Source organism: Lissotriton helveticus, chromosome 1_1, assembly GCF_964261635.1.
Source record: "Lissotriton helveticus chromosome 1_1, aLisHel1.1, whole genome shotgun sequence".
NCBI classification, from domain to species: Eukaryota; Metazoa; Chordata; class Amphibia; order Caudata; family Salamandridae; genus Lissotriton; species Lissotriton helveticus.
In genome coordinates this window covers 250,054,793-250,082,682 of record NC_136057.1, presented here as the reverse complement: position 1 = coordinate 250,082,682, position 27,890 = coordinate 250,054,793, and the positions used below count along the sequence as shown (strand labels likewise).

General features: G+C 47.2%; 1 protein-coding gene across 1 annotated transcript in view; it reads left to right on the top strand.

Moving 5' to 3' along the window:
- Positions 1-27,549, top strand: part of LOC144761651 (glycine N-phenylacetyltransferase-like) — a 214,712-nt gene extending 187,163 nt beyond the window's left edge. Inside the window, exon 5 of the mRNA XM_078646944.1 lies at positions 27,120-27,549. Within this exon, the coding sequence (XP_078503070.1) occupies positions 27,120-27,549 (430 nt within the window). The remainder of the gene's footprint in view (positions 1-27,119) is intronic.
- The last annotated feature ends 341 nt before the right edge of the window (positions 27,550-27,890 follow it).

Sequence of the window (27,890 nt, the reverse complement as noted above, 5' to 3'; positions counted from 1 at the left end):
GGATGAAATGCACATGCTCTTCTTCTGCCCTGCCTACAGGAAAGCTAGAAAGCACTGGCTTGTACCGCTATGCAAGAACATGGGTTTTGATAAATGCTCTGTTGCAATGAGAGTTTTTAAGACAGATACATCGTCACATATAGTTTTTGCACTCCAAAATTCCTCTTAGCAACGTGGTCCAAAAGATCCTCCCTCATCACAGCGGCACCCAGAGGTGCTCTTATATAGTGACTTTGTATATTTCATGACAATTTTATTTGTATTTAATTAATTTTATGCTTTTTATGTACACTGCTTTTATTGTAATCTTTTATGACTGAAAAATGTCGAAATAAAGATTTAATGAATGAATGATAGATATATTTTCTGAATCTGTAATTAAAGTTCACCAAAATTTGAGACAAAAACAATCTGGCATTCGAACAACACAGAATATAACAAGAGAACAACGTGAGGCCATTGAAAATCTGAGTATTGATACTGACGTCATAAACAAACCACCGGACAAATGGGGGAATATAGTCCTCCAAACCAGACAAGATTACAATGCTGAAGCATTGAGACAACTGTTGGATAAAAACAACTATCAAGTTATCACCAAGGAAGTTTATCTTGAGAGTGTCCAGAGATATCATGACCTCATACAAATGTGGCTAGACAAATCTATGCTTAATATGGAGGAGCTTTTGTTTCTTCGGTGTTTAAATCCTGTGGTACCAACCTTTTACCACATCCCGAAGATACATCGAGATTACGAAAAACCACTGGGGAGACCTATTGTTTCCTCACAAGGAGGACTTACAGAGCATTTATCTTTTTTTATAGATTTTTTTCTCTTCCCTTTTGTCAAGGATTTACCAGCATATATCAAGGACTTCCGAGACTTTCTGAATCGTATTGAAAATACACAATGGAACATGGATTACAAATTAATTGTCCTGGACATTACAAGTCTTTACACCCGAATTAACCATGATCATGGCTTGGAAGAAAGTGCACACTTTTTGAATAAAAAGCCGCTGAAGTTCAGTGAACATAACAAAATGATTTGACAGCTTACAGAATTTTGTTTAACTAACAATATTTTCTTATATGGGGATAACTATTACCGTCAGATCTCTCAGACTGCGATAGGCACTTGCTTCCCCCCCAGCTACGCAAATTTGTTCGTGGGCTGGTGGGAGGAGCAAGTGTCCAAAGCATTAGACAATACTGTGGCATACAAGGTGATCTCATGGCATCGATATATTGATGATCTGTGCATTGTATGGAAGGGTTCAATGGATTCGGCCTATAGATTTATCAAAAACCTAAACAATAATGCTGTTAACCTAGAATTCAGTGGGGAGGTGAGCAAAGACAAGGTTAACTTTTAGATCTTCAAATATGTGTCATTGAAAATAAACCAGTTGTATCATTATATCGGAAACCAACAGCTGGTAATTCGGTTTTACATGCAGCTAGTAATCATTCACCTAAGCTGGTTAAAAGTATCCCCTATGGGGAATTTTTAAGGTTAAAACGGAACAGCACAAAGAATGTGGATTTTGAAATAGCAGCACAAGCGAGTTTATCCAGATTTGTTAAAAGAGGGTACAATAGGGATTTTCTTGAAGTAACCTTGAATAGGGTGAAAAATGTATCAAGAGAAACTCTTCTCAAAGATGAGGGGAAGAAGAAAATCAGAAATGAGGACAATAGGTTCAGGATGATAACAACATTCTCCAATGAGGCGAATAAGATCAGGAAGATCATGAGAAAGAGTTGGAAGATTTTAAAAACAGACAGTGTGTTAGGCCCAGATATACCAGATGCCCCGTTGATCACGTTTAGGAAAGCAAGATCATTAAGGGATAACCTAGTCCAAAGGCATTTTTACTCCATCCCTAACATGGGGGGTACCTTCAGGGAGCTTAAGGACTTCTATCCTTGCGGTAAATGCAAGGCCTGTGCAGGGAGTAGAACAACATTAACATATGAGGTGACAAGATTGCAAACGCCAAGAACCATCAAGAAGTTCATCTTATGTAGTGCATTGCCTAGTTTGTCTTTGTGGACTAAGATATATAGGCAGCACTATCAATTCCATCAAAATGCGAGTGCTTGAACATATGAGAGAAATTGCAAAAAGAGACGCTACCTATCAGGTAGCGAGGCATTATGCAGAAAAACATGGAAGTGACAGGGAGCGGTTACGATACTTTGGGCAAGATACTATTCCTTCGAGGATAAGAGACGGGGACCGTATCTGGAAATTATGAAGACTTGAATCTAGATACATTATTGATCTGGAGACCAAGTCCCCTAAAGGGTTAAATATAGGGGAGGAATTGGCAATACATCTGGGAGATTAAATAGTGTTATTCTCAGTAGCGGGACAAGATGAAAATGAGTAAAAAAGTGGGGATCATGAATTATCTGTATTTATGGAAATTGGTAACATGCCTTTGAATTTGAAAATGAAATGTTTTTATTGGTCACTTGTGCTACTAGTAGCTGAGATAGGACGTGGAAGGCCGATACACAGCTTAATTGAGAGGCGCAATTGCAATTCTGGTCTTGCAACTGTGATATTAATTGTGTTTACGTATAAGCCGACATACGGCGTGATAATTCGACTATCCAACCGATATGTGGTATGAAATCATGCTTTTACATTTAGATTTATGGGTGTTATAAAGGTTGGAGTAACTATGAGAATCGCTGAACAATAGCGATACATGGTAGAATAATAATATTGTGATAATATTGAATCAAGTAATTCTATGGGTGAGTAAGTAGATATGTGTGTAGACCTAGGAATCAGTGAGTGGGTATGTAGTAACTGGTATTGGTGTGTTAATGGTTTCAAAAGTGGTACTCTGTATTGTTACAGTGAGTGATCAAAGGTTATACTAGTGTGTGATGAGGTCTATCAGATTGTCACATGGCTGATGTCATCAGTGATGTCATTTGAGATGTCATCAGTGATGTCACTGACCATGTCATGAATGATGTAATATGTGACATCATCAGCAGTGCATTGCAGGCGCTCGAGTTATTGTTAGCAGAATTAACCATAACGTAGGAATTTCTATGGTTTTGTACGAGTTAAATGTCCAGTTAACTATAACTCCCCTGCAACCTATGGTTTTTTCAGTGAATTTCTAAGGTTTTTTTAATGTTAATTTCTAACTATACCATCCCTGAAACATATGTTTTTTTCAGTTAACTTCTATGGTTTTTTAAATGCTAATTTCTAACTATAACGTCTTTGAAACCTATGGTTTTTTCAGTGACTTTCAAAGGTTTTTAAAATGCTAATTTTTAAGTGTAATATTTTGTGTACTGATTTTCTACAGTTTTTTAACTGTTTATTTATAAATATTGTATTCATTAAATAACATTATATATTTTTTTGAAAATTGCAAAAAAAAAATCTAACTGAAATATTGTTTAATTTTTTGGGTTAATTTTTTATTTTAATATATTTATATCATTTTCTTTTTTCTTTTTCTTTTTTCAAGTTTTTTTTCAGAGTCACGCACCAAAGCATACCTATCACGGTGAGTGCGCGGATTCTAGACGCCATTTTAGAAAAGTTGCGAAAGGATCCGCGTATGGTACACGACCGGCGTGGTGGCTGGTCCCGCGTGACGTCATATACGTACAGGGGTGCGCTGGGTGCACGACTCCTGCCAAAATGTTTTTATGTTCTAAAGTGATATGTATGTGTCTTTGATATAAATATTAGGGCAAGAGATTATCTAAGATATTCATAAAAATAATATACTTGTACTTATAATAAAATTATTTTTAAATATATTTTTGGGAAATCACATCAGGTGCGCTCTTCATGAGCGCAAAATAATTTCAAAAAAGGGGTGGTGATGGACAGAGTATCTGAGTTAATCAGAACACTCCTACCCAGTCAACAGATCAGGGCTTGATCCATCACCGTTTTTTAGCTCACTGCACCATCCCAGTTCAGAACCTGGCTATATGCAAATTAGTCTGTCCCTGGCCCAGTGCATCATGGGAACAGGGCAGACCAAACTACCAAGCCAATTCTTCACTGGAAAGGAAACAAGCTTCCGGGGACCAGTTTCTGGCATTACAGCCGTCTTCGGCCCGGCTTGCTTGAATCCTGATGGTGCAGTGAGCAAGGGACTCATGTCTTAGCATACCCTTCCACACTCATGGTGGCCAAAATAATTTCAAAAAGGGGGGTGGTGATGGACAGAGTATCTGAGTTAATCAGAACACTCCTACCCAGTCAACAGATCAGGGCTTGATCCATCACCGTTTTTTAGCTCACTGCACCATCCCAGTTCAGAACCTGGCTATATGCAAATTAGTCTGTCCCTGGCCCAGTGCATCATGGGAACAGGGCAGACCAAACTACCAAGCCAATTCTTCACTGGAAAGGAAACAAGCTTCCGGGGACCGGTTTCTGGCATTACAGCCGTCTTCGGCCCGGCTTGCTTGAATCCTGATGGTGCAGTGAGCAAGGGACTCATGTCTGAGCATACCCTTCCACACTCATGGTGGCCAAAATAATTTCAAAAAGCAGGTGGTGATGGACAGAGTATCTGAGTTAATCAGAACACTCCTACCCAGTCAACAGATCGAGGCTTGATCCATCACCGTTTTTTAACTCACTCCACCATCCCAGATCAGAACCTGGCTATATGCAAATTAGTCTGTCCCTGGCCCAGTGCATCATGGGAACAGGGCAGACCAAACTACCAAGCCAATTCTTCACTGGAAAGGAAACAAGCTTCCGGGGACCGGTTTCTGGCATTACAGCCGTCTTCGGCCCGGCTTGCTTGAATCCTGATGGTGCAGTGAGCAAGGGGCTCATGTCTGAGCATACCCTTCCACACTCATGGTGGCCAAAATAATTTCAAAAAGTGGGCAAGGCGCGCGGATCCCATGTGACCTAAAAAAAAGATTTGATTGGTTTATAACATTTACCACTGGAACTATTGAAGGACCCCACCCATTTTAGTCATCCTGTTTGGAGCAATTCAAGAGAGACATCTATTCTACATCAAGAGCTAGTTTGCAGTTTTCTGGGTGTTTTTCTAATATTGTATTGGAAGAATGGCAAGTTCACAACCTCCTCATCATTCTTCGGATGAATATTTTTTGGAAGAAGATCCACCCAATCAGAGGCCTGAGTCAGTGGTCTGGAAATGTTTTACCTTTCCTGCTGGTCAAAAAAAGGTAAATGCTACAAAAGTCACATGCTTGATATGTCAGAGGTTCCTGTCGCAAGGCAGTGAAAAATAATACTCCTGCGGAATGGCAAGTATGTAAAAACATCTATGGACCATCCATCCACGCAATCTGGCACGAGAGGAGATGAGACGTGCAGCACAAAATCCACCACCAGCCATTGCTAGCACCTCCGGAGAGTCCACATCAACACCTCCAATGGACATTCGTCCAGAATTCCAATTTCTGGAGCAGCACTGCCCTAAGTGCAAAGCCGTCATCTGTTATGGTGAACAATCCATGAATGCTGTTTGCGCAGCACAGAGCAATCATAAATGTAATTTTTTTAGGGGGAATGTTGTTTAATTCCAAAAGTTACCTGTTTAATTTTTCCTTTACTGTTTTCTTTTTAGAAAAATACCAAAAAAACTACAAGATTGTTAAAAAAAAACAAAAAAAATTCTTATCGGAAGTACCTTCTCTGGTTAAAAAAAATAAATATAATTGCATGATAATGTCTGAAAGTTTGAATATATGTGTAGAGCATCATTGACGGATAGAATGAAAAGTAGTGTTTGGTGAATTTATAGGTGAAGATTTGTGAGGAAGTACTGCAATGTGACACTGCAAGCTCTTTAGCACTTCCGAAGCACAGGGATGTGACATAGATACATGAATATGTTCCAACTCTGTGCTTCCCTCTGCACTGCTGCACAAAGTGCAGCCATGCGGTGACACAGGCATCCTGCACCACGGTGCAAGGATGTCCGTGTCGTGGGGAGATTGTTTTTGTGCAGGAAGGGACACTTTCCTGCACAAAAACAATCAATAAAGGCATTTTCCTCTTTCAATGTATGCTGTGGAATGCAGCATGAATTGAAAGAGAAAAAATGAGGAGAAATGAAAACAATTCTCCTTGTTGTGCCTTGCTACACCAACTCTAGCATGCCGCAGCATTCACACACATCTCCAGATTCCTGATTTCTCATAAATCTAGAGATGTGTCTTGTTCTATGAGTGTTTCGTGGGAACACCCACAACAACACTTATGGAACGCCCCTTCAGCGCAAAGTGCTGTGTATGAAGGGGTTGTATTTACAAGGAGAAGAAAAGCCACGCAGGGTGCCTTTTCCTCTCCTTGTGAATATGAAGGAGTGAGTGGCGCCTTCTTTACGTTACAAAAAGTGACGTACTGGTGGTGCAGGGTGCTTGTAAATCTGCCCCATAAGTGCTTAGGTATTGGCTGACTAATGCAATAAGAACATAGTGCTGGATGGGTGATTGAAGAATTGCATAAGAGTGACTGGAGGTGTCCTACGCTACATGGGTACTATTTCAGTATTTAATGGAGTGGACCAATAGTATGTATCTGCTTAGAGATTTGTAGGCATTATGCACATTATATTGTATGTGTACTTGTGTTGGTGCCTAAGTCATTTTTTAAGAATACCACTAGTAACTGAAATGATGACAGTGTTGCAAACAGAGCGAACACTTAATTTATAAGTACTTACGTATTGGTGGAGTGATAGGATAAGTATTTACTGGTAGATAAGTGATTAAAGAAGTGCATGGGACAGACTGGACAATTCCTACTCTGTAGAAGTGAAGTACTAACTGGGTATTTATAAGAGTGTATCAATAGTTTATCAATAATGTGTAGCTGCTTAGAAGTCTGCATGGATAGTGCACACACTATTGTAGCTGTAGTTGTGTTAGTGGCTAGGCCATTCCATAAGTACATGACTAGTAACTGCAATAATTACAGTATTACAAACAGAGTGTATAGTGAATTTATAAGTGCTTAGGTATTGGTAGAGTAATAGGATAAGTAGATAGTGCTGGATGGGACAGACAGGAGGATTCCTACACTGCATAGGTACTAACTGGGTATTTAGAAGAGCGTATCAATAGTTTGCAGCTGGTTAGAGGTGTGCATGCATAGTGTGCATAGTGTGCAAAATATTGTACCTGCACTTGTGTTGGTGACTACGCCATTCCTTAAGTATACAACTAAAAACTAGAGTAATTTCAGTGTTGCAAAGAAATTGCGTGCTGAATTTATTAGTGGTTAGGTATTGGTGGAGCGATATCATTCATAGATAGTGCTGGATGGGTGAATGGAAAAGTGCATGGGACAGACAAATGAATTCCTAAACGGTATAGGTACTGGGTATTTAGAAAAGAGTATCAATAGTATATAGCAAGTTAGAGGTCTGCATGATTGTAGGACCTCATAATTGTGCACTGTGGTGGCAATGACCTAGGCACTTTGACTGGGGTAGGTCTGGAAATGCTTATGAAGGACACCTTTGCAGAATTGATGTTACTTTTCCCCAAAACTGCCTTTGTTTGCTCCAACATATGCCAAAGACAGAAATGGAACAGGTCCAATCAATTTTGTCCACAGATTGAGAAAGCTAGGAAACATGTGAATAACGCTGTTTCCGCTTATCTCAGAGATTATAGTATCGGGTCCATTTACAACAACAATCTGTGTTTTAATATGGATGGCATCTACAGGAGAGATGGTGTACATTTCACAGATGAGGGTAACAGAGTCTTTCTCAACAACTTTAGACTCTGCATAGGCACTTACTTGTAGGTACCAAAATCTCCCAATAAACACAAGTGCTCTTTTTAGAGCCACCCAAGATACAAACATATAGATAATTTCTATTCACCCCGGGGACCCCATCCCCCGGGTCTATGAACTTAGATGGGAACCCTGGGGGGAGCCCCAATACCCTCAAAGTCCAACCGGCTCCCCGCGTCCTCAGGGAGTTGGCATTGCTTTTCCACATGGGGGCTGCAAACATACAGCTCCCCATGTGGAAAAGCAATACTGCTTTGGATTTTGGAAGAGAGAGCAGGTTTCCAAAGCAGAGTTTGCTATTGTAGGGCGGGAGAAATGCTCCCGCCCTACCATTATTTAACAAAAAAGAGTGCCAGTACTGTTATCTTATTTCTACTTAAATCAGCTCAAAACATACGATTTAAACACTATGCTTTGTTATCACGTTTTCTTCGAATAAATCTTTTTATTATTTTGCAAAATACTTCTTCATGAATTTGGTTATCATTTCACCAATTTCAACATTTCAAAAGACCATCTGTACACAACATATACATTTTTACATAAAATTGTCTTGACACATTATCCTATTTACATTTTCAATAGTTCACTCAAGGCTCCTATCATTCAAACATTCCCTCTCATGCATCCACAGACATCACACATTCATAAATTTACATTGGAATAACAATATTCTCAGAATGCTATAGATTACTCCTTTTGAAAACACTTTTTTGATCAATTGTGTCTTGGTTATTTGAACTTATGGCTGTAGTTACAGTCTACGCGTTTCGAACTCACGGTGTTTATGGAGTTCTCATCAGGACAAGAGCTGTGAAGAAAGGAAAAAACCTTTCTTTAGAGGATTGTTATAACTCATGTGACTTCTTACTACTGACTACACCACTTAACGCTTCCTTTTCTTACCTCTGTTGCTCAGAGCATGTGCGATGGCTTTAAGTCACCCCCGGCGCTAAACCATCTAAAAAAAAAAATGAATAAAGACTGCCGTTACTGGACATTTCGATTAAAATGCATTCAACCAAACCCTGGATCCGGCTCTGGTGCATCTCCTGTAAATAGTTGAAAGAATGCGTTTAAGTCAATAAGGAATATGTGTAGTTTGTGAAAATAGACACTTAGAAACTTTTCTGGTAAAACCAGACAATGGATTCCTATGGAAGGAAATACAAGTTACTGGTAAGTATGGTTAGAATTACTTATGAGGGTCAGTGCTAGGTCAAAAGATGCAGCACTAAGTTCTCTCCTGATAACAGGTGAGTAAATCGGAATTTGTTGTTCGGATGATTTTGAGTGAATTTAAAATTGACAAAACTCCACACTTAGAAGAATTTCCAAGTGAATCCAGTCAATGTTAGCCTATGAAAGGAAATTCAAGTTACTGGTGTATGGTTAGAATTACTTTTCAGGACCAGTATAGGACTGCACTGAGGTCTCTCTTGATAACAAGTGAGTAAATCGGAATTCATAGTATATCCAGTAAGCGCCACAGAGCTGCATAGCAGAAAGATGTAAAAAGGGGCACGGTTTGTACCACCTCTCTGCAACGCAGCGCAGTGGCGCTTTCTGGAAGCACCTGGTGGGCTACTTGGCCCCCATGCTCCCTCAGGTTTGAAGTTAAATTTTTGGGGTTTTCCCCAACTTAAAATGCGCCACAGGGCGTGTTTGCACACATCACATCAGGCCCTTCACCACTGTGTAAATGCGCCCTGTCACCGTTCTAAGTTGAGAGATTAAGTCCCCTTCAATCCTAAGGATCCCTAGGGTCAAACTAGCCCACTATGTACCTCCAGGAAGCGCCACAGAGCTGCGTTGCAATGAGGTGTAAAAAGGGGAGTGGTCCCTCAACACCTATCTGCAACGCAGCACCCTGGCGTATATTGGAGATACCTGTTGGCCTATTTGGCCCTTAGGGACCCTCAGTATTGAAAGAGAATTAATTCCCCAACTTAAAACGCGCCACAGGGCGCGTTTGCACAGTGGTGAAGGAAGGAGGCATGGCCAACATGATATACCTGCAAGCACACACTGTGGCGCGTTTTAAGTTAGAGAATTAATTCCTCCTCAATCCTGTGGGTCCCTGGGGGCCAACTAGCACACCAGGTCCCTCCAGAATGCACCAGGAGGCTGTGTTGGAGAGAGGTGTTCAGAGGTCACGCCCCTTTTTACAACACTCTGCAACACCGCTCCGTAGTGGTTACTAGAGGTACCTGGTGGGCTAGTTGGCCCCCAGGGACCCTCAGTATTGACAAGGAATTAATTCCCCAACTTAAACCGTGCCACAGGGTGTGTTTGCACACATGAACTCAGGCCCCGCTCCTCCCTTCACCACAGTGAAAACGCGCCCCGTGGTGCGTTTTAAGTTGGGGAATTAAGTCCCTTTGAATCCTGGAGGTCCCTGGGGTCCAACTAGCCCACCAGGTACCTCCAGTAAGCGCAACAAGGCTGCGTTGCAAAGAGGTGTAAAAAGGGGCGTGGCCTGGAGCACCTCTCTGCTACGCAGCCCTGAGGCGCTTACTGGAGGTACCTGGTGGACTAGTTGGCCCCCAGGGACCCCCACTATTAATTCCCCAATTTAAGATGCGCCACAGGGCACGTTTGCAGATTGTGTTTTTTGTGAGGGGGCGGGGCCTAGGGACAATCACGTTTAAAAAAAAAAAAATGTGACAGGGGGGCTGTGTGGCCGCCTTCCTTTTACTTTCTTTGGGCCATGGGTGCACCATCCCCCAGGGCTGACCCCCAAATATATATTTTTACATATTTTTAATGGGAAGGGGGCCGCGTGGCTCCCCTCCCGTGTCCAATCCCGGGCCCCGGGGACCCCATCCCCTGGGACATGGCCAATTCATTTTTTTCTTTTATGGAGGGGGGTTGCAGCCACTTCAAGCCCCCGGGGACCCCATCCCCCGGGGCCAGCCTTTTTTTATATATGTTTTAAAATATTTTTTATTTCATAATGGGGAGGGGGGCCCCTCCGGGGCCACTGGTAGCCACGGGGACCCCATACTTCGGGGATGGCCCTCACCGTTGGGGACTGTGGGGGGGTCCCCAATCCCTCCATGGTCCTGCCAGCACCCCGCCTCCTGCGGGACCCGGCATTGCTTTTCCATATGGAGAGCAGCTAACATGCTGCTCCCCATATGGAAAAGCAATTTGCTTTGCTTCATTGAAGCGAGAGCAGGTTTCCCTGCTCTCGCTTCAATGAAGCAAAGTAGAGTATGCAATGGCAGGGTAGGAGCCGCGAGGCTCCCGCCCTGCCATTGCAAACAGCAGTATCCCGGGTGTGGGCACCCCGGGACACTGCAGGAGCCGGCCCAGGGGGGTGGCGGCCCCCATGGCCTAGACAAGGCTCCAGGAGGAGGGCCACACAGTCCCCCTCCCACATTTTTCAGAAGCCCTGGGTGTTGCAGTCCCCGGGGCTGGGGTGCCTCAGAGCCCCCCCTTTCTAAATGTTTTTATGCCCGAGGGGTGGCGGTCCCCCGGGCTGCGTGGGGACCCGGGATCCTCCCGCATATATCAAATTAGAGCACCAGGGGTGGGGGTCCCTGGGGCGAGGGGCCTCAGAGCACCCCAGCTAATGTTTTAAAGCCCCGGGGGTGGCGGTCCCTGGGGCTGCAGGGGGTCCCCGCGAGCCCCCAGCATTTATTAAATTAGAGCCCCAGGGGTGGCGGTCCCCGGGTTGGGGGGGCCTCAGAGTCCCCCAGCTAATGTTTTAAATCCCCAGGTGGTGGCGGTCCCTGGGGCTGCGGGGTGGGCCCCTTGAACCCCTGCATATACTAAATTAGAGCCCCAGGGGGTGGCGGTCCCAGGTGCTGGGGGGCCTCAGAGCCCCCAGCTAATGTTTTTAAGCCCTGAGGGTGGCGGTCCCAGGGCTGGGGGGGCCTGAGATCCCCCACCCATTTCAAAGAAGCCCTGGGGCTGCGGGGGGCCCTGTGAACCCCCTGCATATCAAATTAGAGCTCCGGGGGGTGGTGGTCCCTGGGGCTGGGGGGGCATCAGAGCCCCCCAGCTAATGTGTTGAAGCCCAAGGGGGTGGGGGTCCCTGGGGCTGCGGGGAGGCCCTGTGAGTCCCCCGCATATATTAAATTAGAGCCACGTGGGTGTCGGTCCCTGGGGCTGGTGGAGCATCAGAGCCCCCCAGCTAATGTTTTAAATCCCCGGGGAATGGCGGTCCCCGGGGCTGCAGGGGGACCCTGTGAGTCCCCCGTATATATTAAATTAGAGCCACGTGGGTGGCGTTCCCTGGGGCTGGTGGAGCATCAGAGCCCCCAGCTAATGTTTTAAAGCCCCGGGGGCTGGCGGGCCTCAGAGCCCCCAGCTAATGTTTTAAATCCCCGGGAAATGGCGGTCCCCGGGGCTGCAGGGGGACCCTGTGAGCTCCTGCATATATTAAATTAGAGCCCTGGCGGTGGCGGTCCCCGGGGCTGGGGGGCCTCAGAGCCCCTTAGCTACTGTTTTAAAGCCCCGGGGGTTGGTGGTCCCCAGGGCTGCGGGGGACCCCATGAGCCCTCCCACATATATTAAATTAGAGCCCCGAGGGTGGCGGTCCCTGGTGTTGGGAGGGCCTCAGAGCCCCCCAGCTAATGTTTTTAAGCCCTAGGGGTTGGTGGTCCCCAGTGCTGGGGGAGGCCTCAGAGGCCCCCACCAATTTCAAAGAAGCCCCAGGGGGTGGCGGTCCCTGTGGCTGGGGGAGGCTCAGAGCCCCCCAGCTAATGTTTTAAGCCCTGGGGGGTGGCGGTCCCCAGGGCTGGGGGGCCTCAGAGCCATCGCTAATGTTTTAAAGCCCTGGATGTGGCAGCCCCCGGGGCTGTGGGGGGCCATTAGCCACCCCGCATATGTTAACTTAGAGCCCCGGGGGTGGCGGTCCACGGGGTAGTGTGGGGGGATTGGGACCGCCCCACACTATTTTTTTAATAATGCCCCCGGGATTTGGCCCCACGGGGGGGGGCAAATTACAATATTTAGCACAGGTGACCGCGTTTCTTTTTTTTATATCGGTAGGATGCGCATCCCGCGATTTAAAAAAAACAATTTTGGGGCCCTGGGCGTTCTTGTGGAACTCTCTGAGTAGGTCTAGGGGGTCAGGGTGTGTCTACCCTGCCCCCTTTTGCGTTTTGGGGCGTTTGTTTTGGGTTTCTTGTGCCTCGGTTCTACCGAGGCACAAGATGGCAGCCAACACTTCCTGATTTGGAGTGTTGATAGCCAATTATAATACAGCTCGTGCACGGTGGGTGCGTGCAGGCTGCGCTTAGGGTACGCGGACCTTCCGAGCCCATTGATATGTAAATGACTTTAACTATAATTTTCTCAGGAACTACTGAACGGATTTACACAAAATAAGTAAAAGGCATGAGTCTAAACCAAGGACTACCTCTTTGCCAAATTTGGTGTAATACCGTTCAGCAGTTCCGGCTGTAGCTGCGGCTAAAGTCCTATGGGAAATTGCATTGGGGAAACGTGTTTTGGGACTTCCCTTTTTTTACAGCCCCAGCTTGATGAATCATCGTGAAACTTTGAGGATAGGAGCGGACAGGAGCTGGCCAAAAGTTTGAAAAATTTCGGGCAGATTCGTCAATCGGCGCCAAAGTTATTCCAAATAGATTGTTGTGGATTTCCCATGGATAATAGATCCTAACTATAACTACTATATATATACATAAAGAAAGCAGTCCCAGATGATGTACTATGAGTGCACCACAAGACCACAAGGACACGGACTCTGAAAGATATATGCTTATTCAGATAGAATTTACTTTATGAACATGGCAGTATCATGCGTTTCGGCCACAGCAAGTGGCCGTGCTCACATAACATAACACGCTGCAGGAAGAACAATTATATTCGACTTCCGCACCATGTAATTGGTTACACTAATGGCCATAGACAAAAGACTGTTTGATCGTGTATGTTGAGGTTAAATAAGGTAAAAATCTTACGAATTTGTCCTATAAATGCAATAAATACAGGTATTTCTTATAATGCAACGCCAAGGTAAAATCATAATTCACACCCTAAAATACAACACATCAGTAAATGTTATATCTGGGTCAAATGTCTTATTGCTAATGATGAATAATCTCTTGCTTACTAGAATTGCTATTAACCAATATCAATCACTGTCTCTAAACCTTTCTACATAACCAATAAAAGTCCTCATGACATGTTAGAAAAGGCTATGGTGCTTAAAAAAGGTATAGATCACAGCATAAATCCAAATTAAATGTTGTTATAAATCCAATATTTTGGTGACCATGGTAGAAGCAATACCTTTTAAATTCTCTTACAGACATTCCCAATGGCCATACTGTAATAAGCAATAAAACAACTAAGTGTAAAGTGCAAATCCTATAAAAAGCCTTAATTTCATAAAGTGCTCTGTGTCTAGTGTTGCAAGCCCCTCAAAGTCAGGGGACCTGCGAAACAGCTCATTAAGATGAACTCATATCAACTAGCTCAAAAATAGACATCAACTATCTCTTGATTCCGAAACCTAAATATCCCTTTAGTGAATATATATGACATGACAATACAGTACTACTCGACTTCCTAGAGAAATTGCTCAAAATTGCATGAAGGAAACTCCAAATGTTTGGTACTCATTTAGGAATACTAAAATATATATATAAATATAAATAAATATACCTCATATATTGTACCTGAGTAGTGTGTGGGACAACTAAACTCCATAATGTATATTTCAGATTTCATCTTATGTACTCTTATGGTAGAATATTGTGGACTTCAGAGAAAATTGTGTAGATCTTCTCTCTGATTGAGACCATTGGGAGCTCTGGAGTCTAATGCTAATATGAACTTTGACTCAAGTTGTCTAAGACGTTTTTCCATATTTCCCCCTCTTCTTGATGGTGACACTTCCCCAATCACAAAATATTTAAGACATTCAAGATTGTTATTGTGTTTTGCTTTGAAGTGCCTAGCTACAGGGTATGTTGAATCGGAATTGACTATAGCCCTCAAATGCTGCAGGATTCTGGTAAGAACCTGCAGCTTCATGCTGCCCATAAACTAAAATCAACAGGTACATGTTAAACCATAAATCAAAAAATCAGTTCTGCAGTTGTATACTGCCTTCTGCATCATAGGTTTGTCACTACATACAGAAGTGTATTCAAAGGTGTTCTTGCCAAATATGCAAGCCATGTTTTGCTATTAACCAATTACCTTTGGAATTGGAACTCTGGCTTGCTAATTCTGGACTACTGCTCACTAGAGCACTGTTCATGGACAGGGCAGTCTAAAAGTTAGAATGGGTTTCGATGGTATACGTTCCCCAGGATGGAATCACTCAAAACAGTGGGCCAGTTGTTGTTAACAATAGACCTCACCTGGCTCTGTTAGCCACCATAGGGGATTATAAGTCGAACCTCAGATTCAGCCCCTTTTTGCTTGATCACGAGATGAACTGTCATAGCCCATCCCTGGGTCTAGAAGCAACCTATTGTCTTGAGAGATGTTCCTCACTTTATCTAAAGCTTGTTCGACTGTATGAAAATCATGGCCTCTTTCAAAAAATCTACCTTTACCCTCTTCTACACAATGACAGCATTTCTGATCAGTGCTGCAGATCCTGCGCAGCCTCAAAAATTCTCTGCAGGAAATGCTTTTTATCAGATGGTGTGGATGGAAACTCTACACGTGCAGGATGGAGTTTCCTGCAGTGCTCTTACGGTGTAAGGTAGATTCTGTTTTGTTGTTTACCATATTGATTTGTACATCCAGAAAATCAAGGGTTACCCTGTCCATCTCAGCATTAAATTGCAAATTTGCATTGTTGACATTGATATTATTAACAAACTAGGTAGCACCTTCCCATGATCCTTTTCACACCATAAAGATGTGATTGATGAAACGCATCCAAATATATACATGTATGTTTCTAAAGTGTTGTCCAAAATTGAAGACGCACTCAGCAAAGGATGTTTCATCAGAAACTTTATTCTCCGACGGGCATTTCATTCCAAACATTTTCCATAGCCTGACACGTTTCAGAGCTCCTGCTCTTAAATCAAAGGCTTGATTAAAGTATAAAATGCACCCTCCAGTCAGGGGACTAGCTGGGTGAGACTTGGACTAGATTGGACATTGGGTTTGCATGTGGTCTCTGAAGGGAATATAAACAGGAAAATATCTGAAGGCTGGAAGGAAAGTGCAGTCCATGAAAATACACGTGTTCGTGTCGATCTGTCTCTATCTCCTGGCGTATAGTGGCGTTCAGCTGAACTGGACTGCACTACCCGAATAATGTGATGTGGATTTTCGCGAGCGTTACTGAATAATTACGAGACAAGTACATTTGACAATTTTAAGGATTAAGCAATTTGATATGTGGGACGATGTGAGTTCAAATATTACGGATCAGATATAAGGCACATTTAAGCGCTACTGATTAAATACAGACGTTATTTTGTCTCTTGGAAAATAAGACAACCGGTCAAGACGATTATAGGTTACAGATATCAATGTTGATACTGATACCCAACTTGAGACCATACAATTTACTATTGCCCTGAAGAAGTCATCTGTCATACTGACTTGACGAAACACGTGTTGGCTGCATACTATTATTATTTGTGGATCATTTTTGTGAATACGAGTGAAGAATTGGGAATAAAGAAAACTACACAAAGACTGTGATTATTCGAATGAGTGCTCGGAGGACCACCTTATTATTCTGGACCATTAGGTTTATCCTTGGGGGTTGTGGTAACCAACTCTCCTTCTCTTCCTGAGCACCGTGTACACTTATATTTGTTTACGTACCCTGACTTTGCTGTGCGCTCCAAATAACTGTTACCAACGCATTTTTAGAACACACTGGTAAACTGCATTTGATCTTACAGGCTGCTGTCTGTGTTGAAAGTATACATATTACCCTGCATGCCAGAATGTCATATTGAAATAGATGATGAACATTTTTGAGAACTTATACAAAATGTGTCCTAAATCTACTTTCCACAGCACCAACCAATATTTCTTTGGCAACACAAACACTCTCATATTGTTTGTTTCTAAAATAAATGTTTTAAGTGTTGGGCTTTGATACAATCAAGATTACTACTTATGTCTCACATTATTGTTATAAATACAATGTACTCAAGCTGTTTACTAGAACACTGAGGGAGGCTGTGATAGAACACTAGAGAATCAAATGACAGGCTAATGCCAGCCTATACATGTTTAAATACATTTTTGGGACATAGGGACCATGTTCTTAAATCCTGTAATGGCAACCATATCATATTGTTCATGTTGGACAGGCCCCACGAAGGGCTCGCTCCCTCCCCGCATGACAGGGCCCAGACACCGGCTCTCCGGGGGCTACCCGCAGAAGCAACCCGCAACCCGTCCCCTCCGGGACGCCTGCTCCCGGATATCTCTGTGTCACGGGCCCGGGCCCCCGTCAGCCCCATTGCCCGGCCCAGCCGCCATCTTGGACACTGCACCACGCGTGGCCTCAGCTCGACCCCAACCCTGGGCCTGGGCAGGCCCCGCCATCCCGGCACCACCATCCACACAGGAGGTGAACGGACCACTTGGCAGGCTAATGGGAGAAAGAAGTGTCGATGGCTCTCCCCCGCCAGGTGCCGATCGCCCCTAGCCTCCCCGGGTGCTGGCTCCACCCCCCTGCTGGGTGTCTGGACTCCCTCATCCCGGACCTCCCGACCTCCCAGTGCGAGGGTCCGGACATCAAAGGGCGCCAGACCTATAACTGAGGCAGCCCCAGAGCAGGAAGGCAGTTGTATCCTGGAGTCGAGAGACACCGAGAAGAACTCATCCTTGACGGACTGCTGGCGCTGCCGCAGCCCTGCCTTGTGAACTATCGTCCTGCCTGCTGGCGCTGCCGCGGCCTTCTGCAACCTTCATCCTCGTGGGACCTGCTGGCGCTGCCGCGGCCCGTTGTAACTTCCATCCTCGTGGGACCTGCTGGCGCTGCCGCGGCCCGTTGCCCCCTACGATCTCTTCAGGACCTGCTGGCGCTGCCGCGGTCCGACCCGTCCGACCGCCGAGCTCGAGGATTGTGAGCTACCGCCGTTCCACCTCAGTACCCGTAGGTACCAAGACTGTCCCGCTACCCCCTTTCCCTACTAGAGACTAGAATTGAGAGGATCATCGTGTCCTGATCTCCTTGTATCGTACTACCTTACTTCAAGAACTGCCTATAAAAGGTGTTAATCTGATCTTCGTGTGGTGTCCATCTGTGGGGGGGAAGTTACTTGTCTGTACGATCGCTGGAGACGGCCCTCATCGGAGGCCTCTCCCCTGGTGCTCGGCCGACCCTCCAGGTCCCCGTCTAACATTGGTGGCCAGCGGCGCGATCCGAACCAACGCGTAACCGTACAGAGAGTAACTCACCCTACGACTAATCCACAATGACGACCAGAGAGAGCGGATCTGCAGAGAAATTCCAGATGGAAAAACTGGAAGAGTACAACCACCGAGAGCTAAAACAATTTTGCACAGAACTAGGCATTGCAACCACCGGTCTGAGCACGAAAGAGGACTTCAAACACGCCCTAGAATCCTGGGCAGAGACAAATATCGCCGGACCCCGGGACCCCGAAGCCCCGGAGACAAACACCACTCTGACGGAAGAAAGGAGAACGGATCTCTCCCGGGAAGAGATCCGAGAACGAGAGAAAAATAGACTACACGAGTTAGAGTTGGCCCGGCTCAAATTAGACGGAGAATTGAAACTGGCAGAACAAAAGATGAACTTAGAACACTTACGGCTCCAAGAAGAGCGAGAGGAAAAGCAGAGACAGAGAGAACTCGAAGAAAAAAGACTGGCATACGAACACGAGTGCAAGCTAGCGGAGATAGAAATGCGCAAACAGAACAAAGACCTAGGGGTGCCCGAGCCACCGCGCCCCCCAGGTACTACCGAACAGAAGGTCCACATCCCCAAGGATGTGGTCCGTGAATACTATCGGAACGACGACATACAGCAGTGGTTCAAGGCCTACGAGATCGCCATGACTGCCCACCGGATCGCTCGAAGTGACTGGGGAGCCGGTCTATGGGGGAGATTCGTCAATGAAGGCCGTGATGCCCTGCTGCAGCTTCCGGACCATCAAATGACGTCCTATGACCACATGAAGGCCGCCCTCCTCAGTCGATATGGGCTGACGCCCGAGATGTACCGCCAGAGGTTCCGCAACTGCACCCGGATCCCGGGTACAACCTGGATAGAATATGTGAACTATTTCAGCCGAGCCTTCGAGGGATGGATCAAGGGTAGCAACGTAACAACCTACGAACAGCTCTTCAATCTCATTGTGTGGGAGCACCTCTCCAACAACTGCTTCGTCGAGCTCAGGCAGCACCTCCTCGACAGTAAATTGACTGACCCCCGGCAGCTCGCCGCCGAGGCTGACCGATGGGAGAGCACCCGAGTGACCCGGAGTGGGCCAAACGAGCAGAACAGAACCAACCAAGGTCATCATTGTCCCCGAGGAGGAGGAGGAGGACAGGGCCGGGGCAGAGACGCCGTCCCGGCCGCTCCCGCCAACAACACCCCGCCCCCGGCCGGCCGGGGCAACCCCCCGATGCGCCCGGGGTTCCGAGCCAACGTTACGTGTCATCGATGCCAGCGAGTCGGCCACTATGCCAGTGACCCGACCTGCCCAAAGAACCAGACCCCCGGGCCCCGCCAGGTGGCTGCCGCCGCCCTAGGAGAAGAGCAAGTCTCCGAAGAGCCTGAAGAGTACGAGCAGGAGCAGCCCGAGTGGGAACCTGCCGCCATGACCCTGGCCTGCCTAGGGGGAAGAGACCTGATCCCGCGGGCTCCCCTACCAGCCAACACCAGGAAATACAGCCAGTGGGTGAACATAAATGGGCGTAAGGCCGAAGCCCTGCGTGACACAGGGGCCAGTGTGACGGCCGTCCGTTGTCACCTGGTGACCCCAGAACAAATTCTGCCAAACGTTCTTTGCCCCGTCCGATCGGCCGACAATTCGGAGAGCCTGTGTCGGATGGCCTGCGTCCCCTTCGAATGGGGAGGAGTCTCCGGTATGTTAAAAGTGACTGTCCGCGACGATGCCCCCGTGGACTGCCTCCTGGGGAACGATCTCGAGAGTTCCCCGTGGGCAGCCGTTGAAAGAAGAGAGCACCTGGGGATGTTAGGCCTCCCGGGCTGGGCGTGCGTAACAACCCGGTCCATGGCCGCCGACACCATCCCTAGATCTGAAGAACCCGAATGGCCAGCACCTCCTCCCCCGATCGCTCCAGAGGGAGACTCCATCCCTCCCGACACCCCGGAACAAACCCACGAAGAGCCCGCTCAGCCCCAAGACCTTCCGGACCTGGCTCAGTGGCGTCAGGAAGGGGGGCCCACCCAAGAACAATTCCGGCAAGAGCAAAAGACATGTCCCTCCCTCGAGGGACTGCGACAGCAAGCGCTCGCCCAGGGCGCAGGAGACACCGCAGGGGCCCACTGGATCTATTGGGACAATGACCTCCTGTACAGCGAACAAAGAATAGTGGAGCTGGGGGCCAGTCGAGTGCTGGTGGTGCCCCTCCGCTTCAGAGACCTCCTTTTGAACTTGGCCCATGATGTCCCCCTGGCTGGACACTTGGGGCAAGACAAAACATACAACCGCCTGGTGACTCACTTTTACTGGCCGAAAATGAGAAATGACGTCTCCACCCACTGCCGGTCCTGCCCGACCTGCCAGGCCAGCGGGAAGAGCGGCCGCAAACTCAAGGCACCTCTGCAACCATTCCCCGTTGTGACCACCCCATTCGAAAGGGTGGGAATAGACATTGAGGGGCCCCTGGACCCCCGAACAGCACAAGGGCATCGATTCATCCTGGTCCTGGTGGACCACGCCACCCGCTATCCTGAGGCGGTTCCCCTTCGAACTGTAACAGCCCCAGTGGTAGGTCGAGCCTTAATGGGGATCTTCTCTCGAGTGGGCTTCCCCAGGGAAGTCGTCAGCGACAGGGGCACGAACTTTATTTCAAAATATATGAAATCCCTATGGCAACAGTGCGGAGTCACCTACCAATTCACAACCCCCTATCACCCGCAAGGAAACGGACTGGTCGAGCGATTCAACCGCACTCTCAAGGGGATGATCATGGGGCTGGAAGAACCCCTACGCCGCCAGTGGGACGTGCTACTACCGTGCCTCCTCTTCGCCTACCGAGAAGTCCCCCAGAAGTCCCTCGGCTTCAGCCCTTTCGAACTCCTGTACGGACACCCTGTTCGCGGGCCTCTCAGCCTAGTTAAAGAAGAGTGGGAAATGGCCCCCCTGAAGACCCCTCCAGACGTCTACAAGTACCTCCTGACCCTCCGTAATCAGACCCGGCGATTCAGAGAGATCGCCAAAGCCAATCTTGAAACCAGTCAGGAGGACATGAAGAAGTGGTACGATCAACATGCCTCCTCCATCGAATTCGAGCCTGGCCAGCAGGTATGGGTGATGTCCCCCATCGAACCTTGTGCCTTACAGGACAAGTGGACGGGGCCCTTCAAGGTGGTCGAGCGTAAGAGCCCCGTCACCTACCTCATCGACATGGAATCCCCCCGGAACCCCCTCCGGGTCCTCCACGCCAACAGACTCAAACCCCACTTCGTGCGCTCGGAGCTCAGCCTGCTGATGGCTACAGACAGCGGGGCGGAAGAGGACTCCGAGCCCCTCCCTGACCTACTGGGGACCGGGGAAAAAGATGGTTCGGTGGACGGGGTCCAACTCTCCGAGGCTCTGACCCCGGAGCAGCGCCAAGACTGTCGGGCCCTTCTGCTGCAATTTGCAAACCTATTCTCCCTCACACCCGGGGTCACCCCCTGGTGCCTGCACGACGTGGACACTGGCGACAGTCCTCCTATCCGACACCGGCCGTACCGAGTACCAGATCGGGTACGCACCTGCATCCAAGAAGAAGTCTCCAAGATGCTCGCACTCGGAGTCATCGAACCCTCGGACAGCCCCTGGGCCAGCCCGGTTGTACTGGTCCCCAAAGCTGCGGCCCCGGGCACCACACCCGAGCTCCGGTTCTGCGTCGACTATCGGGGTCTGAACGCTGTCACCCGAACCGACGCTCACCCCATCCCCCGAGCCGACGAACTAGTTGACCGCATGGGGGCGGCCCGCTACCTAAGCATCTTCGACCTGACGGCGGGCTACTGGCAGATCGGCCTCACTCCCAGGGCACAAGAACGATCCGCTTTCTCCACCCCGGATGGACACTACCATTTCAGAGTAATGCCATTCGGCATGAAAAACGCTCCAGCCACGTTTCAACGACTTGTGAACCAGGTATTGGCGGGCCTCGAAGAGTTCAGCGCCGCATACCTGGACGACATCGCGGTGTATAGCCGCCACTGGTCAGACCACCTCCGCCACCTCCGAGGGGTCCTGCAGGCCCTCCAACGGGCCGGCCTCACAATCAAGGCCAGCAAGTGCCAAATCGGCCAGTGGTCCGTGACCTACCTCGGACACCAAGTGGGGAGCGGTCTGGTGGCCCCCCTCTAGCTCAAGATCGCTTCCATCCAGTCCTGGCGCCCCCCCGTAACCCAAACCGAGGTCCGAGCCTTCTTGGGGCTCACCGGATACTATCGGCGGTTCGTAAAGGACTATGGCAGCATTGTGGGGCCCCTCACGGAACTCACATCCAAGACCAACCCAAAAACAGTCAACTGGACTCCCGACTGTCAAGCGGCCTTCGAGAGGCTGAAGGCCGCCATGTGCACCGCTCCTGTGCTCCAGGCCCCCGACTACAGCCGAGAGTTCATCGTCCAGACTGATGCCTCAGACCATGGCATCGGGGCCGTCCTCTCCCAACTGAACCCCGAGGGAGTCGACCAACCAGTGGCCTTCATCAGCAGACGCCTACTGCCCCGAGAACAGCGCTGGAGCACCATTGAGCGAGAGGCCTTCGCAGTAGTATGGGCCCTCAAGAAGCTCCGGCCTTACCTCTTCGGAACCCACTTCCGGGTACAAACAGATCATCGGCCCCTGCAATGGCTAATGCAAATGCCGGGGGAGAACCCCAAACTATTGCGATGGTCCATCTCCCTGCAGGGGATGGACTTCACTGTGGAGCATCGCCCTGGCCAAGACCACGCCAACGCGGATGGCCTGTCCCGCTTTTTCCGCCTCGTCGAGGAGAGTCCCCAAGAGGATGGGTGACTCTCCCCGCCTTCAGCTGGGGGGGACTCATGTTGGACAGGCCCCACGAAGGGCTCGCTCTCTCCCCGCATGACAGGGCCCAGACACCGGCTCTCCGGGGGCTACCCGCAGAAGCAACCCGCAACCCGTCCCCTCCGGGACGCCTGCTCCCGGATATCTCTGTGTCACGGGCCCGGCCCCCCGTCAGCCCCATTGCCCGGCCCAGCCGCCATCTTGGACACTGCACCACGCGGCCGCGTGGCCTCAGCTCGACCCCAACCCTGGGCCTGGCCAGGCCCCGCCATCCCGGCACCACCATCCACACAGGAGGTGAACGGACCACTTGGCAGGCAATGGGAGAAAGAAGTGTCGATGGCTCTCCCCCGCCAGGTGCCGATCGCCCCCAGCCTCCCCGGGTGCTGGCTCCACCCCCCTGCTGGGTGTCTGGACTCCCTCATCCCGGACCTCCCGACCTCCCAGTGCGAGGGTCCGGACATCAAAGGGCGCCAGACCTATAACTGAGGCAGCCCCAGAGCAGGAAGGCAGTTGTATCCTGGAGTCGAGAGACACCGAGAAGAACTCATCCTTGACGGACTGCTGGCGCTGCCGCAGCCCTGCCTTGTGAACTATCGTCCTGCCTGCTGGCGCTGCCGCGGCCTTCTGCAACCTTCATCCTCGTGGGACCTGCTGGCGCTGCCGCGGCCCGTTGTAACTTCCATCCTCGTGGGACCTGCTGCCGCGGCCCGTTGCCCCCTACGATCTCTTCGGGACCTGCTGGCGCTGCCGCGGTCCGACCCGTCCGACCGCCGAGCTCGAGGATTGTGAGCTACCGCCGTTCCACCTCAGTACCCGTAGGTACCAAGACTGTCCCGCTACCCCCTTTCCCTACTAGAGACTAGAATTGAGAGGATCATCGTGTCCTGATCTCCTTGTATCGTACTACCTTACTTCAAGAACTGCCTATAAAAGGTGTTAATCTGATCTCCGTGTGGTGTCCATCTGTGGGGGGGAAGTTACTTGTCTGTACGATCGCTGGAGACGGCCCTCATCGGAGGCCTCTCCCCTGGTGCTCGGCCGACCCTCCAGGTCCCCGTCTAACAGTTCAAGTTGTGACCAACCAATCAGAATTGACTAGTCCTCTTTAAAGTGGCCAATCAAGCATATATGGACACTAACTGTCAATATATCTACATATTTTGAGCAAATGTCACAATAGAGCCAATACACTACAGCCAATACATTTTTCAGAAACTACTGAACAGATTTACACCAAATCATAAAATATGTTTTCTCAGTAAAGATTACGCTTTACTCCAAATTCGGTGTTGTTTTGTTTTGGCTGTAGAACATGCCCCATGGAAAAAGCTTTCTGAGACCCCTCCTTTTTTTGGCCCTCGCTTGACAGATCACCCAAAAACTTCCCAAGAATGAGCTGAGGTGAATTAATAAAAAAATAGAATATTTTGTCAGGATGCATCACACGGCGTAAATGTTATTTGCAGACAAAAAGACACTCTTCCAATGGAAAGGAGACAGAACTAAAAATACACAGAGGTGATTCACTGAAAAAAAACTAAAGTTAAAGTGGGGTAGGTTAAAAAAAAACTTTCAGATTCACTGAAATCCACCAGTTATACATAAGTGACCTGAGTATTACCTGCCCCCCATAGATTCAGATGCCACTGATATAAAATATGAGGTCATAAGCAGTGAAAATTATATTTATATCAACTAAAACTGTAGCTTATTGTTAACACAAGACCTTCGTATAACTTCACTTTAACCTTTGTTATTTTTCAGTGGATTTAATATGTTTTGTAATGTAAAGGGAAATTATTTCAACCTTACTTACCTATAACTGCACTTTACAGTAAAATTATATTGTATGACAATACGTCTGTGGCCAACCCCTATTAGCAGCCAACATCCTAAGAAGTTGCCAACTGGCTAAAGATCACCATCTCAATTATTTATACGTAGGTTGTTTTTATGTCCCACAGGACTCTATGGGGCAGTGCTGGTTCAAGCTGGACTACCGTAGGACTGCAACAAACCCACAAAGTAGTCTTTGATATTTTTTAATTCACAAGGACTAGGGAGTCAAGGTATCCATTCACTGCCCCCAAGTATGATTTTTTTTAGCAGTTTTACAAGAGTCAGGGACCTAGTTCACAAGTCATGCAATGGTAGCCAAAACATTCTTCTTCATCTTGCTGCCTGCCTATCACACGGGTTGGACATCTACTTGACCAGTCAATCAGAATTCTTTGTTCCTTCCCCACAGGAGTCCCACAGTAACAAATATAGCTGTTTTATAAATATTATTTTCTCCAAAACAGCTAAAAGATTTCCACCAAATCACAAAAGGGTACTTTTTAGTATATATCTAGGTTCTGCCAAAATTTGTGTTATTCTGCTGAGCTGTTTTTCTTTATTGTTACCTAACTTTACCTAATGTAAAAAGCACTATTGAACCTCCCTTTTTCTCGGAAGCATGTAGAAGGACCACTTTCCAGAAAGGAGCTGAGGTGGATGAATTTTTGGGGAAGATTTGTCAAACAGTGCCAAAGTTATTAGCAAAACACAAAGTTGAATTGGCCTAACTACAGCCGCTGTCCATGCAGTTAACACTGGCGGGATTGGGTAAGTGGGATTTCGAGGGAAGATGCTGAGGGAAAATAAAATAAATAATTAAGGGGCATATTATCAAGGGATTTATCTCCGCTTTTTTGGCTTAGAAAGCGGAGATGAAATTATCTCCCTATCAGCAACAGGGTGCTAGCACGCCAATTCGCATGTTAGCACCCTTTTTCTCTACGCCTCCCTGTGCATCTCTAATGAGATGCAAAGGGGTCGTTCCAGAGAAAAATTAATAGGAGAAATGTTGTTAAGCGACATTTCTCCTATTATCAAGGATTTCGCTAACCCTGTTAGTGATAAAAAAAAGCAGCGCTAACCGCGGTTGGCACTGCTTTTTTTACACCTGGTATTTTCCTGACTTAGCCATGATATCCTATGGAAGGTGGATATCATGGCTAAGTTTGTGAGTCCCTATCATCAAGCTAACGCCAAACTTCAAGAGATTATCGTTGGTTTTACAGCGATAATCTCTCATTTGGCAGTTAGCTCGAGGATTTTTATCACTTCTGAGATAAACCTTGCTAATAGCAAGTTATCTCTGCGATAATTTCCGGCGATGCTTAGTGTCAAAAATTCGTTGCTAAGCATCGTTAGCGATAATTATCGCTAATCATTGGTAATATGCCCCTAATTTTCCCTCAGCATCATCCCTCAAAATCCTCCTTTATCCGGCTTCACCGCCCCACCCCTGTTACCTGCACGGACCATGGCTGCCTTACTATAAATACAGAGCGGTGACCGCCACTATGTAATATATATTCACATTCCCAACAACCTGTGGATATTCATTCTTAGGAGGAGAAGAAAGTTAATATGCAGAGGGCATAAATATGAGGAATTAGTCAACTGTTAACTAAAGAGATGGAGGAGTATCTTTCTCAATTGGGTGTAAAACATGCAAGAAATTATTTCTATTGACAAAAGTAACGGCCCAATGGAGCACTTTAACAGCGTGTTGAGGGACCATTTCGAGTTGTTATTAGTAAACGCTTTGGAGAGGAAGGTAGTGTAGAGTAACATCCTGTTGGCAATGTGTACCACTTCTCATGTCGGTACAGGGGTCACCACTTTCTCGTTGTTGAGAAGAAAGTGGCTGGGAGTTTCTTGAGTGAAGAATGGTACGAGAGGGAAGATTAAATAGGTCTGTGATGTGAGGAAGGGGGTCCGTAGGAAGTATGAGGGAAAGTTGAAGGAGCATGTTTATTTTTGAATGATGATTAGAAGAATGTGTGCACAAAGGACAGAGAAGGTTTCTCAAATGGAACATGTGAAGAATGTACAAAAGGATGTAATACTACCACCAGCTACTCCACTATAGCTGCCTTCAGTTGATGGACTTTAAGTGCAGATACTTCATGTAGTCACGTTGACTCAATCAACTGAGACTGGTAAAGCATCCCAGCTTGGTTTAAGTGAGATATTAATTCATATTCAGTCTCTAATTATGTTACTGTTTTTTAATAACAAAGTAGATTTTTGATTTGTGATTGAGATTAATGATTAATGCATGTTAAATTTTTCATAAATATAACTTTCTCTCATTTCTGCAGGGATGCTCAGCTAGCCTTTCAATGTTGTCCACTCACTGATGCTGAAGCTGAGCTGGTGAATACATTCTGGATAAATGGCGGAAATCAGACAAGCCTTAAAATAGTCTATCAATGCATCGAACATTTGCCCACCTTGTGCATGCGGGATCCAGATGGGAAGCCTATCACCTGGTGCGTCATGGACCATACCTCAGAGATACGGATGGGATACACTCTGCCAGAATATCCAGGCAGGGGGCTCTTCACCAACCTCCTCACATCCTTTTTTGTTTTACTCCAAGAACAGCAGGATGATTTCCCATTTCACTTCATCACTGGAAAGTACAATGTCCAGGTACAGAGTGTAGCAAGAAAAGTGGATCTTTGGAACGTGCCTTCTGGATTCTTTCAATGGACCTGTCGGCCTCAAGATAGAGGACAACCTAATTGAATACAGGGGAGATTTTCAGAGGGGATAGATTTTGGCTATGTCAACTGGTGTTTGTTCCTAATTTCCGGTTACCAAAGATTTATATTTCTTAAAATGGGATGCTGAGATTGAGGCTTTATTGATGGCTCTTAAAAGGAGCCTGCGAGCAAGAATTGATCCCTGAGAACACTCCAAAAACAACATAAATAAATATGCAAACTGTGAACAATTTTGGGATGAATCGTTATTGGGTGTCACCCTGCTACCAACGCAGGACCACATAATAAAATATATGTACACAGCACAAAATATAGTATGCCAAAAAGAGTAAATGAGAGGAAACATGGGCTAAAACAGGGTCA